Below are 13,845 nucleotides of genomic sequence, written 5' to 3' on the forward strand. Positions count from 1 at the left end.
TCCCCTTAATCGTCATTGATCTTTCCATTGCGGATTCTTTATTTAAGGGAAAATATTTTGTGTGTGTGTGTGTCTTAAAAATAAAGTCTCTCACTTCAAAATAGCTGATGCTATGCATTGTGCAGACTGCTTAAATAATGCACAAATGTGCATGTTCATGTTTATTATAAAAAACCCAAGAGAGAATGGAAAAGTTGACATCAAAACCCCCACACTTCAGTTCACCCCATTCTCTCAATTCTGATTGTTAACTGGACACCACAGGTTGTCACTTTCAACTCTGCTTTCAGACCACCTACTGAGTAGGATAAATTCATCAGAGTCATCTAATTACCGCTGAGAAATCTAAGAGGCATGGTTACCTTATCAAGCAGAAGTGCCTTCCAGATAACTTAGAGTTCACTGCATCCATGCAGAACTTTTACCACTTTAAGGAAAACATCAGTTTATTGATGATTCAGTGCATTGTGGAGACGGCTTCTCTTGTAAAAACAGAACAAAGAAAAATGGAGAATACAAGCTACATCTCTTGATGTTGCGCATTTATTACGTCATCAGAACTAGGAGAATTATGATGTGAAAGTTCATCCTTACTCTACTATCTTGTTTGCTAGATGACCCATATTTTCTTGACCTTCCCAATGGTGACCCATGACAAGAAGCGTAGGGGATCAATGACAGCCATAAGTTTACAATTTTGTCTTTATATACATGTACTAAAAGCATGAGGTTTGTTCCACATGAATATTATTTGTTTTTCTTGTTGTCATAACATAAAGTGCATGAACTTTGCCTCATTTGAAACATCTGCTTAGCAGTTTTGATGTTTCCATTTCAGCCTTTTAAAAAAAAATCTCTGCTCATCTTTTCTGAACTAACAATTCTTTACAAGTAGATATTCATGATTTACATTTTCAGCCTTGACAAGCATATTTTTATAATGTCATTTGCTCCATATTTTAGTTCTGGAATAATTAGCAGTAGAGCCCGTTAATTTCATGTTTGCCTTCACAATGATAATGACACGGTTCCTGTAAATGGAAAATATGGAGCAACTTTGTGGTCTTAAGGATGGAAGTCGATCTAGTGGTTGAGATAGAACTCTCTTTGGTTAATTTTCCAAGAGATTCCTTAATGTCTTTGAAAATTAAACATATATTCCCAGATCTATGGAATCAGATACAGTTCTACGTTTTATCCCACTAAGATTACTCTGACTCGAGGCATCTGATTAAACAAAGTAACATAGTAACGCAGCAAGCCCAGTGTCAAGCACATGGTAGATGTTCAAAGATATCAAACATATGAATTCTCTTCACTTTTTAATTCCTTCGGTTGCAGTAAAAATCATAATTCATACAGTCTTCTAGATAATAAAAATTGTGTATCTGCATGAAGATATATCAGCACGGAACTGTATATCTGTACGTATCACATTGTGATAGTCTCATAGAATAGCCCGTACTGATCTGTGCTTGTATTTACTGTAGGGATGTTGCTTGGATGCCTATGTGTCCTTTTATGAAAACAAAGAAGAAATCTTTTTCTCAGCCCTCACTGCCAGAGACAGATATACTTGTCACAAGGAGTAACTTTATTTTTTATAATAACTTTTTATTTGAGTATAGTCAACACACAATGTCACATTATTATGTACAGCATGGCGATTCAACTTCTGTATATACTGTGCTGTGCTTGCTACAAGCATAGCTATGATCTGCCCCTATAAAGGCTATTACAGTATCATTGACTATAATTCCCTATGATAAAGAACAACTTCAAAAATATGCTTTAGAGACGTTCAGGTCTTAGAATTTATCATACTCTCTCCTTTCCTTTGGTTTCTAGGTAATTTAGTGTTGACTTTGTACTCCAAATATAGTAGTTGTCCAGTGCCTTATGATATGCATTTTTGTGTTCAAACATTATCTTTCTTTGATTCTCTCCTATTTTCCCTTCATTTTGAATCTTGAGTATTCTTATCCTTGGAAGTTTTTAATAAAACATTACCCTTACACTGCTTTTGTTTATTTTTCAGCATTATTTCTGAAATCGTAGATTATAATATACCATAGCTTGAACAGATCTTATAGACTTAGTTTATCGGTTGCCAAACCAAGATAATCACTACAGTCATATTACTTAGTTCATAGCACTTTGTCTTATTGGGTTCACACAGATCTCCTTTCTTGTTTGACTTCGTTTTTCCTGGACCACCCTTCTCCACTTTCATCTTTGCTTCACCATATGCATGCATTGTAATGATTGGAGTAAGTCCAATACTACATCATTTGTACTATATTGAACAAGAATATAGCATTTTGAGTATTCATGAGCTATAAAAATAAAACTATTGAGTTGGAGATCTTACCCTGTTTCTCTTTATAACTCAACACTGTGTTTTTATAGTTTATCCCTGTTGCTGTGTGTGTCTTTATTTCATTGTTTCTGACTGTAACTTAATATCCCATAGCATGCATTCATTGCTCTTAATTGATTGATGCCCCTTAGAGTGGATCAATTAATTCCCATAATGACATCTTTAAGGATCATCTCTTCAAATAACCCCCTGCAGATGTGAGTGCAAATCTCTGCATTCTTACCTTCTGACAGCCTTCAATTCTACAGTTTCATCAGCTTGCTTTCTGGAATTTTGGCATCATCTATAGTGTTCAAGCAGTCTATGTGGATTCTCATTTTCCCACACTCTCACCAGTTTTTGATATTTTCTAATTTGTGCCTGTCTTATTGGGATAAGGTGCTGTCTTATTTAAATTTGTATTTCTAACATCACTAGTAAGATTGAACATCAACTTGCATATTTATTAAATATTTGGGTTTCTTTTTCTCTGATTTGCCTATTTATATATGTATCTTTCCTATTTTTCTCTTTATTTTTTTTTACTCTAACGAGTCCTTTGCATCTTCTGTATATTAATTAGTTCTTGAATATAAATGTTCCGAATTTTCTTTTTGAGATAGTTGATGTTTTTCAATATAACATTTTTTCACAGTATGGTTTGGGTTCATATTTATGACTTCTCAGTATCTTTTTGTATTAGAAATAGGATTTAATTAGGACACGTGGGTGGTTAAGTGTCTGATTCTTGATTCTGGCTCAGGTCATGATTTCCTGGTTCATTGGATTGAGCCCTGGATCGAGCTCTGGGCTGATAGCACGGAGCCTGATTGGGACACTCTATCTTCTATCTTCCTCCTTCTCTGCCCATCCTCTACATACATGTATGTGTTCTCTCTCTCTCTCCCTCCCTCTCTCCCTTTCTCTCTCTCTCTCTCTCTCTTCCTCTCTTAAAATAAATAAATAAGTAAACTTAAAGAAGTTTTCTGCATTTGGATCTTTAATCTGAACTTTCTTTATATAGTGTGATAGATTTCCCTAAATGGGCCATCAAGTAATTCACCCTGTTTCTATTGGGTAATCCCCTCTATCATAAAGCAGATGTAAAACGTGTTTTTACAAAATATTTTTTTTAATTTTTATGCTGTTATGTATGATGTATTTTTTGTAAGTCAACCAATTTTTTTTGTTTGTATTGAAGGTAGGCCAGATAAACAAACGATTATATGTATTGTTGGCCTTTATTTCTTGACTAAAACGAATTTCATTGTAAAATATATTCAGAAAAAAAAGCAATTTGAGGCCTATGTCTGTCCTTTACCGATGAAAAGTGTGGAACCATATGGTTGATACACATGGAAATCACTCCTTCTTCCTGACCAGCTACCAGATGTGCAGGGTTCTTTGTTCAATTACTTTTTTTTATTTGACGTTACAAAACATACTGAATCAATCTTTATAACTCAGAATATTAAAACCACTTTGAGTAAGAAATGCTATATTTTTGTAGATTGCCTATAGGAATATTGGATAAAGTGATGTATTATGTATCATCTTCTTGACCAAGGAAGTCAGGTCTTCAGACATAGAGAACGCACAGCTGATGAAAACAACTGTGTAATCAAGATTTCCTGTCGAAGGTGCCCATGTGGGCTCAAGTGGAAAGATTAAATCATGGAAGGATGTCAAATACAAATTTCTATGTAGTTTCTTTTTTTATTTTTAGGTATCCATAGGCTACGGAAGATACATTTAACTTTCAAGGTGATTTAACATACATATAGTGTACAACCATCCAGATTTCAGAGTTGGAACATCTTTTATTTCTGAATTTCTAACCCACTGTAAGCAAGAGGAGAGACCTACGTTCTAAGACAGGCACTGTCTCCATTGTGCAAATAAATGATGTAGGACAGCTTCCGTTCCCATTGTGACTATCACACCTCCATATCTTTAACCGGTGTGGGTTTATATACACACAGTGCAGTGTTTCTCAAATGGGGCTTCTGATTTTGAAAGAAATACCTGCTTGAAAAAATAAACAAGCACTCCTAATCCAGTGGCCAAGGATTTGTATTTATTTTCATTTCTGCTTTTTGTTTTATTTTAAAACACTTTCATAAACTGCTCGGTGTAGACCAGAAGCTAAGCTAGATGACTTTCATGTTTTCATATGTGCATTCTCACAGGAGATAGAGTAAGGAGAGAACAAAGGATCGTATTCATTGAGGATGGTGTGCAGATTCCTTTCGGGTGAAGAGAGTGTCCTAGAAGTGCTTTTCCTATATATATCTGTGAAGCACAGCCCTTTCATAGTTACTAACTGCTCCTCAAATCATCTTCACTTCCTTCCTGACAAAATCATTATTGGATTTACTTCTGGAATAAGTCCAGAAGTGAATAACTTCTGGATATATCTTTATGGGGATACCCATTGCCTTGCATTCTTGCATACTCTGAATGAATTAATGTGTTCCCCTTTCACTATATTCTGAGCGTCCTACTCATTATGGACTATTCAGAATAATTAAGAGATAGGCCTTTGTTCTTATGAAACTTGTAATATGGTTAAAGGCGAAAAAATGTGCACCACAAAATTATTCAAAGAGGAGTAAATACCACCTTGTGTGCTACAAATATGAATGCTATTGAATTACAAAAAGAAATGAGATCTCTCTGGCTAAAAAGAAAGTATTCATTAAGAAATGAAAATAAGCTTGGAAAGAAATTTTTAAAAGTGAATTAGTGGACATTATAAAGAAATTCACTATCGGAAAGAAAGAATAAGACCAGAATAAGACATGGAAGTAATGATGGGTGCTACAAGGAACTGAGGACAGGAGTTACGAAGAGGAAGATCTGACTCTGGTATTTCTACAGGTTGTTCCCACCATCTGCCCTTGAACGTAAAACATTGTCCTGGGCTGCTGGCACAACGTATATTAAAATGTTTATTAAATATTCACAAGAATAAAACAAAGAGTACAGGTTTTTGTTTGTAACTTTTATTCAAATATAGAAACAAAATAAATTTACAACTAAAATATAAACAAATCTATGCATCATTTAACCTTTGTTGAATGTGTAGCTTCTTTTCACTGAAATAAGGCATCTCCATGAACATAACATGGGACACAGACAACCATGTATGTGTGTGTTCAAGTGTGTACAGAACATCTGCCTGTAGCACTTTGTGCCATGTGATGACTCAGTCCCCCTAACACTTTATACAAGTGACTTCAAAACTTTTTATGTACATTATTGCATGGGGATGTCATTTGGTTTTCATCTGGCTGGAACGTATCATTAACATATTACATTTATCTTTGTTCTCAGCAGCTGGAAACTGTTAAAGCTTTGAAAATCATTCAGAATCTATGATAAACACCAATACTAGCAATAAAGTTGATCTTCCCCATGATCCCAAATATAGTTTATTAATTTACATTATTATCATGAAAGCAAAACACAATAATCCAAGGAATCGTTGTATAAAACTGATTGATCACCAGAAATGTACCTATTCAACCAAACCTATGAGAAACATTGCAGTAAGCTGTCTGGGAATATGGATTTAGAAAGGCAGGATTTGGGGGCACCTGGGTGGCTCAGTTAGTTGAGCGTCCAACTCTTGATTTCAGCTCATGTCATGATCCCAGGGCCATGGAATGGAACCCGGTGTTGGGCTCTGCACTGAGCATGGAGCCTGCTTAAGATTCTCTCTCCTTCTGCACCTCTACCCTGCTTTCTCTATCTTTCTTAAATAAATAAATAAATAAATAAATAAATAAATGGCAGGATCTAATTAACTGAACAATTTTCACCTGCTTGGGCAAGCAAGAGAATCTGAATAAGGAGCCTGAAAAAGGAAGTGAAATTTGAAACAGAGTAAAATAGTACACATTTGTTGAAATAAAGGGGAAAAGTATTAGTCAAAAGAAAATTACTTGAAGGACTTGTTCTTTTTTGCAGGTAATGTTGCATGCCATGTTGTAGAAAGGTTAACAGATGACATGATGGTTGTAAAGGAAAGAGTATCTTCTTACAGTTGTGTAAGAACTGATTGAAGAGGCCTGATTGAAGAGATGACACTTTCATTCAGTCTTTTCCAGTCAGGAACCAGCAGTAGGGAGGTCCCTACAGGCACGTAGAACAGCATAGGTCCTGAAACAGAATTAAGCCGGGCACAACAGCAGACACAGAAAGCAGGAAGATTTGGCAGGAATCTATCATGAAATAAAGAATCAGTCACAAAGTAAGAGAGTCTAACACTGTGGGAAAACGGTGAGATGGAACGAATGTTTCCCACCATCACCACAGAAGAAATGTTGATAGGACTTTGTGATGTATTGGCTATGAGGACATAATAATGAGCAAGAAATATAACAACACATGAGGACAGAGGGACTAGAAGAAGAAGAATGTAATTGTCATGAATAGGGAAGGTTGTACATGGGGTGGGGGTGCTGTTTGTGTGGAGCGACCCGGAATTGTAAATAATGAAGGATGATGTAAGTTTCAGTCAGTGTTTTGTAATTAACGGGAAATAGAAAACAATGGATGATCTCTGTGAGAGATGCATCTTAGGGAAGCTAGTTGAAATGAGGAAAGAGAAGAGTTATCAAATGAATGCAAATAAAACTTGAGATCCAGGAAGGATGGGGGATGGTGCCTTAGAATGAGGCATCTACACCAAGAGACCAAGAAGGAACCAAGAGGAGAGCCAGGATAGTAAAGTGGCAGGTACTACACAGAAAAAAGTTTAAGAAGACAGGTCCCTCTGTGTCAAATACAGCCACAGGTTTAAAAACAATAGAGGCTGTGTTTCAGAGGCAGAAACATCCAAGCCGTGGTGGTGAATTTATGGAGAAAGTAGTGGTAAACGTGAGCAGAGACTCCAAGTCATTAAGAGTTACTGGCTGTGGCAGGTGCCAAGGGTACCTTCTCAGCAAAACCTATCAACAAGTAAGCGACTGTTTTATGTAGTGACGTATGTAGTATGTTTTATGGTGTGACGGCCCTTCCTGATTCCTCATTGGAGAACTTTTTGAATTAGTGGCTCTAGCATTTTGCCTACTTGGACGTGGTCCTCCCAAGTCAGATGAAGCCCCATGAAGGATTTATGGGGCCCCTTCATCCAACTGTGTTACTCTGAAGCTGCCGAGTAGTTAATTTAGCTTACATGGCTGGAAAAAAAAAAAAAAAAAAAAAAACACCTCTGGGTGTCTTGTAATTTGTCCTTAACATCCCAGTTTGAGATACAATCTCTTACCACACTGCTAATGCCATTTTGCCATATTATTCACAGATTATATAAATGAGTACACATGAGTAATTACATCGCAACTTTGGACATGCCGGAACGGGTTAAGGTTCAGGAGAGCCGAGCCCAGCAGGTGTTGCCTGGACCTGCCACTGGGACAAAAATGTGCCAAAGTGGTGGTTTTTGTCCGAATGCCCCTTTTATACTGGCAAGGGAGCATATTGCCTTTGTTTTGTATTCTCAAGGGAGAAGTCAGCCAGTAAGGCGTGAATCACCTTTATACCATCATGGTATGATCTGGGGTCATCTGAAAGCACAAACCAGTTTATTTTCCACTGTAGGAATATATGTAGGAAAGATAGAGGTCGATGTTGACAGCACTGTACAAAGTGTTCTCACTTATATATTGTTTTCTGTAAACTTTGCATCATTCAAGTGACATAAGATTATCTCCATTTTTACAAAGAAAACTAAGGCGGAGAATACACATAAATGTCCTGGATGACGCCATTAGTAGCGGTGCCAGAATTTCAATCTAGATTTGTCTAATGTCAAATCATATACTCACTAGTACAACTATCGATGATAAAATATGAACTGTTTATCAAAAGCTTTATTGTGCTCCTCTTACCTTGAATTGTAATTATTCATAGAAATAATGTGCATAACTTATTATTTCACAAACGTGAGAAGGTATTTGAGCCCTGAAGTTATATGCAAACTTAAGAATTAGTAGAGTGTGAAATTCTTCAGAGAAGAATATGGATGTTTCTTGCTTAATTTTAAGTCTCTGTTAAATAGAAAGCCTTGTACTATAAGGAATGCTCACTTAATTAATGGATGATTTTTTTGGGGGGGGAAGAAAGAGAGGGAAGGTGTCTCCCCTCGCTTACTAGAGATCCTTATGGAGACGTTGGTCTTTATGATCTGAAAGGAGTAAGAACCTCTGAACTCCTAATGGGAGAAATGGCATGTGTTCTGTCTTCTAAGAACACAATAAATTTGATAGATCTTCATTTTACTCTAACTTTGAGTGCTGCACTGAACTAGATGCTTTTTTTAAAAAAATATTTTTATTTATTTCTAGGAGAGAGAGAGACAGCGTGAGCAGGGGAGGGTCAGAGAGAGAGGGAGACACAGACTCTGAAGCAGGCCCCAGGCTCTGAGCTGGCAGTCAGCACAGAGCCCGACGCGGGGCTCGAACCCACGAACCGCGAGATCATGACCTAAGCGAAAGTCGGACGCCTAACCGACTAAGTCACCCAGGCGCCCCACTAGATGCTTTTTTCTAATGACTAATTGAAATCATGAGGGAGAAAGCTTTTTCACTCTGCTTTTACTAATATTGTTGGGAAATGACCTCAAAATCATTAATAGGAAGTGATCTCAAGTAAATAAGTTGGACACACCCACACCTGATTTAATTAGTCATTCCCCCTCTCTCAGTCACTCTCTCACTCCCTTGTTCTCTCTCTCTCTCATGGATATATGACTCTCAGGATTTCATCATGTGATAACAAAAATTAAAAATCTGAAGATAGTGAAAGGGTTATAGGTTGGCGTTCTCTCCTAAATACTACTCCATTGCCATTCATTTTCTTGTTCCTGCAGGTGAAGACGGATGACAGAGTGGTCAAGATGGACCTCGGTTTACTCTTCCTTAGGGTACGAAAAATGGACGCTGGGACTTATTTTTGCCAGACAGTAGAGCATGGTTTTGTCCATACTGTGCGCAAAATTACGCTGGAGATAGTGGAAGAGGAGAGAGTAGAGGAGATGTTTCACAAAGACTTTGAAGAGGACGGGCCTCCCAAGATGCCGTGTCCTGCTCAGAGCGTCATCCCACCCGGGGCAAAACCGTGGTACAAGGAATTCTTGCAGCTGATTGGTTACAGCAACTTCCAGAGAGTGGAAGAATACTGTGAAAAGGTCTGGTGCACAGATAAGAAGAGGAAAAAGCTTAAAATGTCACCTTCCAAGTGGAAATACGCCAACCCACAGGAAAAGAAGTCCCGTCCGAAAGCTGAGCACTATCGCCTGCCCAGGCACGCGCTGGCCTCCTGATGGGGTGAAACCATCTCCTGGCTTCTGAAGAATTCGTGTTTGGAACCAAAAACAAACAAACAAACAAACAAACAAAACGAGAAACCATCCAGCTTCTTTGTGTCGCTTAAGAGATTTCTGTAGTGCAGAAATATGACTGTGAAGGTATTATGATAAATTATTCTACATGCTCATTTGACTGGTTAAAAATCATGTAAAATTAGCTAATTTTTCTAAACAAGCATATTACTCAATGGCTTCACGCTATATTTATCAAAAAGTGACCTTGGCTGTAGTTTTGAGTACTTGGCTGCTTTTCCATGCAATTATTATTTTCTCTTGGAAGACTTGTGGTTATTGGGATATTGAAGAAATAGAGATGTTAATAATCATGGGAAAATTAAATATATATTTTAATCGTTCTGAATTCTACCTTTCCACCACAATGTATAAGGTAAAGAATATCACATACTTTAACATTCTCATATGAAGTGTCTGTACTTTTTAAGAACTATTGTATTAGTGAAAAAATCTATTGTATTAGTATCTAAGCCGTGAGTTTTATGAAGCCAGGTGTGTTGAAACTATTGTAAACCATGAAAGAACACTGTGGTCACCTTGAGGCTCGTGCCCTTCCTAAAACATTCGTTAAGCCACTTTCGCTATAGTTACATTTCATGATGAAAACAAATCCTTTGAATTTCACTCCAGCGCAGAAAGAATGAACTTTAGATAACTTCTCAGAAAGATGGCAAAATATGCCAAGAACAGATGAAGTTACAGTTAGAAATCTAACTGAAAAAGTTTTTGCTACCCTCTTGTGGTAGAAAAAGTATATTCTCCTTTTTCTCTTTTTACAGACTAGTAAATGTGAAAGCAGTTTCTGTTAATATATCCTGTCCATTTTCAGGGGGAAAAAAACCTTAAAAATGTCTCAATGTTTATGTCATGCTTTAAGATGGAAATAATGTGTTTATGAATAATTTATTACCTCACAGGCCAAAAATGAAGATATCATAGCCCTAAAGCTCTACTAAAACTTAAATTTTATGCCTTCTAAATAATCTTCCCTGAAATATAAAAGATAGTCCAGAAACATATGTTTATTACTTTAAAAATATTAAAGCAGCTTGTGCTCAGATATCACATTTTCCTCACTATTTTATGTTAACAAATAACAAAATTGTTTCACTAGGTCATTTAACTACCGAGATATCCAGAACACCTTTACTTTATAAATAGTATCTAGAGTTTTTGAGAATGCTTATTTCTTGAAGTCTTTCCCTCTCCTTTTAATGTAGCAATTACTTTTCTAAAATAGGAAGTTTTGTTGAGATTTTTCATTTAAATAAAAATTAAAAGCAAGTGAATTACATGTGAAAACAATTCTGAATATTTAGTTAAATGTTTAGGTATTCATTTCAACTTTCCAAGTTAGCTTTTAGAGTATATAATTAAGAAAGTTAAGGTGTGGATAACTTGTCATGGCTTACAATTTCATTTGACAATTAACAAATACATACGTGTTTTTAAAAAGTTTATAAAGTTCATTTGTTAAGCCACGAAGGCCCCAAAGATCTGAAGGATAGAAATATTTTGAAAAAGAACATTCTCTGGAAAATCCAGTTGCTGTTTACTCAAGAATCCACCGGAGGTCATTGCCGCCCACCAGTATTAATTGAAAACAGCATGTATTTCAGTAAAATCCCGCCCAATGTGGAGAAATAGAACCATAACCAGAGATCACGGGGTCCCTCGCAAAGTTCATGTCTGAACTACTCAAAGTGAACAGATAATTCAGTAAAGCACGATTTATTGAAAATATTCAGAAAAGGAAAAAGGAAAGCAGGATTTTCTCTCATCCTCAGATTTTTTTAAAGTAAGGCAGATATCACGCATGTAGTTGACGTTTTAATCCCCAAAGCACATATAAGCGGTTGGTAACAAGGATAACAGTAATGTCATTTATGAGGCAAAGTATTTCGTAACTGAAGAGATAAGGCTGAGGAAAATAACTTTTCTACGATAATAAGTCTTAAGAATTAAATATGCCTTGAAACTATTCAAGGAAAATTAGATGACCGTTAAGGAGAGGGAGGTTTTTTAAAATGCTAATTTGAGAGCATCCTGATAAGAAAATTTTGAGGGCTCCAGTCTACCGTTTAGTGAAAGCACTCAATTTCCATATATATATACTTTTCTCCCTTTTCTTAGTCTCACTCTCTGCCTTTCTCCATGGGCAGGAGCAGTGCACCCCAGGCACACATCACCATGTACTTTCGGATAAAGCTGTATCGCCCTCTCGAAAGACAAACCAACAACGTATGTTGCTCGATCCTTCTTGACAATCTGAAACATGCCACAGAACGCCTGCCCAGGCTTTTATTCTGTCTGGCGTCCGAATTCAAATTCAGAGTCTCCTTTGAGAGATGTCCAGGCTTAGGAAATCACTACTGTGTTGATCAGGTTTATCCTCTCGTTCTTCAACTCAGGAAGGGCACGTGCTTAGCTACCTAAAGACTTGGAGGAATTCAAGAGTCTGCCCAGACTCGCCACATTTTCCCCCAGACAGAGAGAGACCTGGTGAAGAGAAACCATGCCCTGTAGGAACAGACATTGAGCTGAGAAAGAATCATAACCACCCATCCTAGGTTCAAAGAGGCACCTCCATGTAGGATCAGTCTCCCGCTCTTTCAGACCTCTGCTACGTTGTGCTCTGGAAGCAGAGAGGCCCGGTGGATAGCATGGAGCCTTGATGTCAAGCAGTGCACACCTCCCCGTTCACTCCTATGCCACCTGTTGAGCCAGAGATGCGGGTTTGTTAGCAAGGAGTATTACATCTCCAAGAGGGTTCACTTCATGATCTGTGAGGTCTCTTCCGTGTCTAACACTCTTCATTGCTAATTTGTTTCCTAGGTGTTTATTACTGAATATTTCCACGCAAAGCTATTAACTTGGAGAAACAGGGATTAAAATAGAAATAAACACGCGTAAGAGCTCTACGTAAAAGGGAACAGAGAGTCTTTGCCTGTTTAGTAAGTGGCAATTCTGTATATATTTTAGGGCTTTTGTCTTTCCCCAAATTAGTTGAACACTTAGGGTGTTTTTATTGAGTGTTTAATATTCGCCATAGGGTGTAGGGCTTTGTAAATCTTCCTAGCGATTATGAGCATTTGTAAAATTTGTAAAATACGATACATTGTTCTGGGTGTCGATGTTAAGCATGAAACAAACGCAACAGCTGTTGTCCTTATAAGTGAGTTGTCTTTAGCCTGACGGGGACATTAGGAGAACTGCTTAGCGTTGTGTGGATACTTGAGATCCCAGGAGAAAGTCTTTGCAGTTATGATGACAATAAGGAGTCGATGTTCTTGCTCTCACAGCACAGTATCATCACATCGAGTTGCTTTTTCAAAAGCAGTGCTCATTTCTCAGGCCGACACCTGTTGCGTTTGAATCAGTTATAAATAATAGATTTTCCATGAATACTGTTTTGATTAGAGTGTGTTATTTAAGCTGGTATGTTTATTTTTTCTTGGGAAGGTACTGTTATATTTTGGCTCTCATTATAATTGAGTGTGTTCTGTGTTCTCTTGTGTTTAAATGGCTCATGGCTAGAGTACTACTGTATTGGGGTGTTCTGGCCTCTATGGCTTCCTTTTATTCGCCTGGGCCCATAACAGCATGTGCTTTCGCATTTCTTTTCACTGATTGTAAGCCACGAGACTTATTATCATCTAGTGGTAAGATACAAAGACCATGGACAGTGAGTCTCTGACTAGCATATGAATTTGCCGCTATGCACTGAATAATTTGCCTGTACTATTATGTACAATTTGTATTTAGCTCAACTTAGATGCTAAACAAATAAATATTTACTAAACCCTTAAGTGCTGTCCGAGGAGTATTTCCTAAATTTTTTACCCGTTAAACTCGTTTCATAATGTGTCAAGCCTAAACATAAACATTCAGTGCTAGACCAGTGTCCGTTTTCTTTAAGAAGGTAGAAGAGGATTCAATTCTCTGTCCTTAGAAATTGGTAAGTCAACTGCCTTAAGGAGGAAAAAGTCCATTCACTGTCTCATTACATTGAAGCCTGTGGGTCTCTTTCTGCCCATCATGTTTCTCAGACCAGCAACCTGAAATTCCTTTCAAAGCTGCATCGCCCAGATAAGAGATA

The 13,845-nt window shown here is 37.3% G+C and overlaps 1 protein-coding gene across 1 annotated transcript in view; it reads left to right on the forward strand.

The window, feature by feature from the left end:
* SEMA3E (semaphorin 3E) overlaps positions 1-13,555 on the forward strand; it is a 248,001-nt gene extending 234,446 nt beyond the window's left edge. Inside the window, exon 19 of the mRNA XM_039220705.1 lies at positions 9,234-13,555. Within this exon, the coding sequence (XP_039076636.1) occupies positions 9,234-9,686 (453 nt within the window). The 3' untranslated portion in view covers positions 9,687-13,555. The remainder of the gene's footprint in view (positions 1-9,233) is intronic.
* Positions 13,556-13,845: the final 290 nt, after the last annotated feature.

Source organism: Hyaena hyaena, unplaced genomic scaffold (genome assembly GCF_003009895.1).
Source record: "Hyaena hyaena isolate Hyena2069 unplaced genomic scaffold, ASM300989v1 scaffold_903, whole genome shotgun sequence".
NCBI lineage: Eukaryota > Metazoa > Chordata > Mammalia > Carnivora > Hyaenidae > Hyaena > Hyaena hyaena.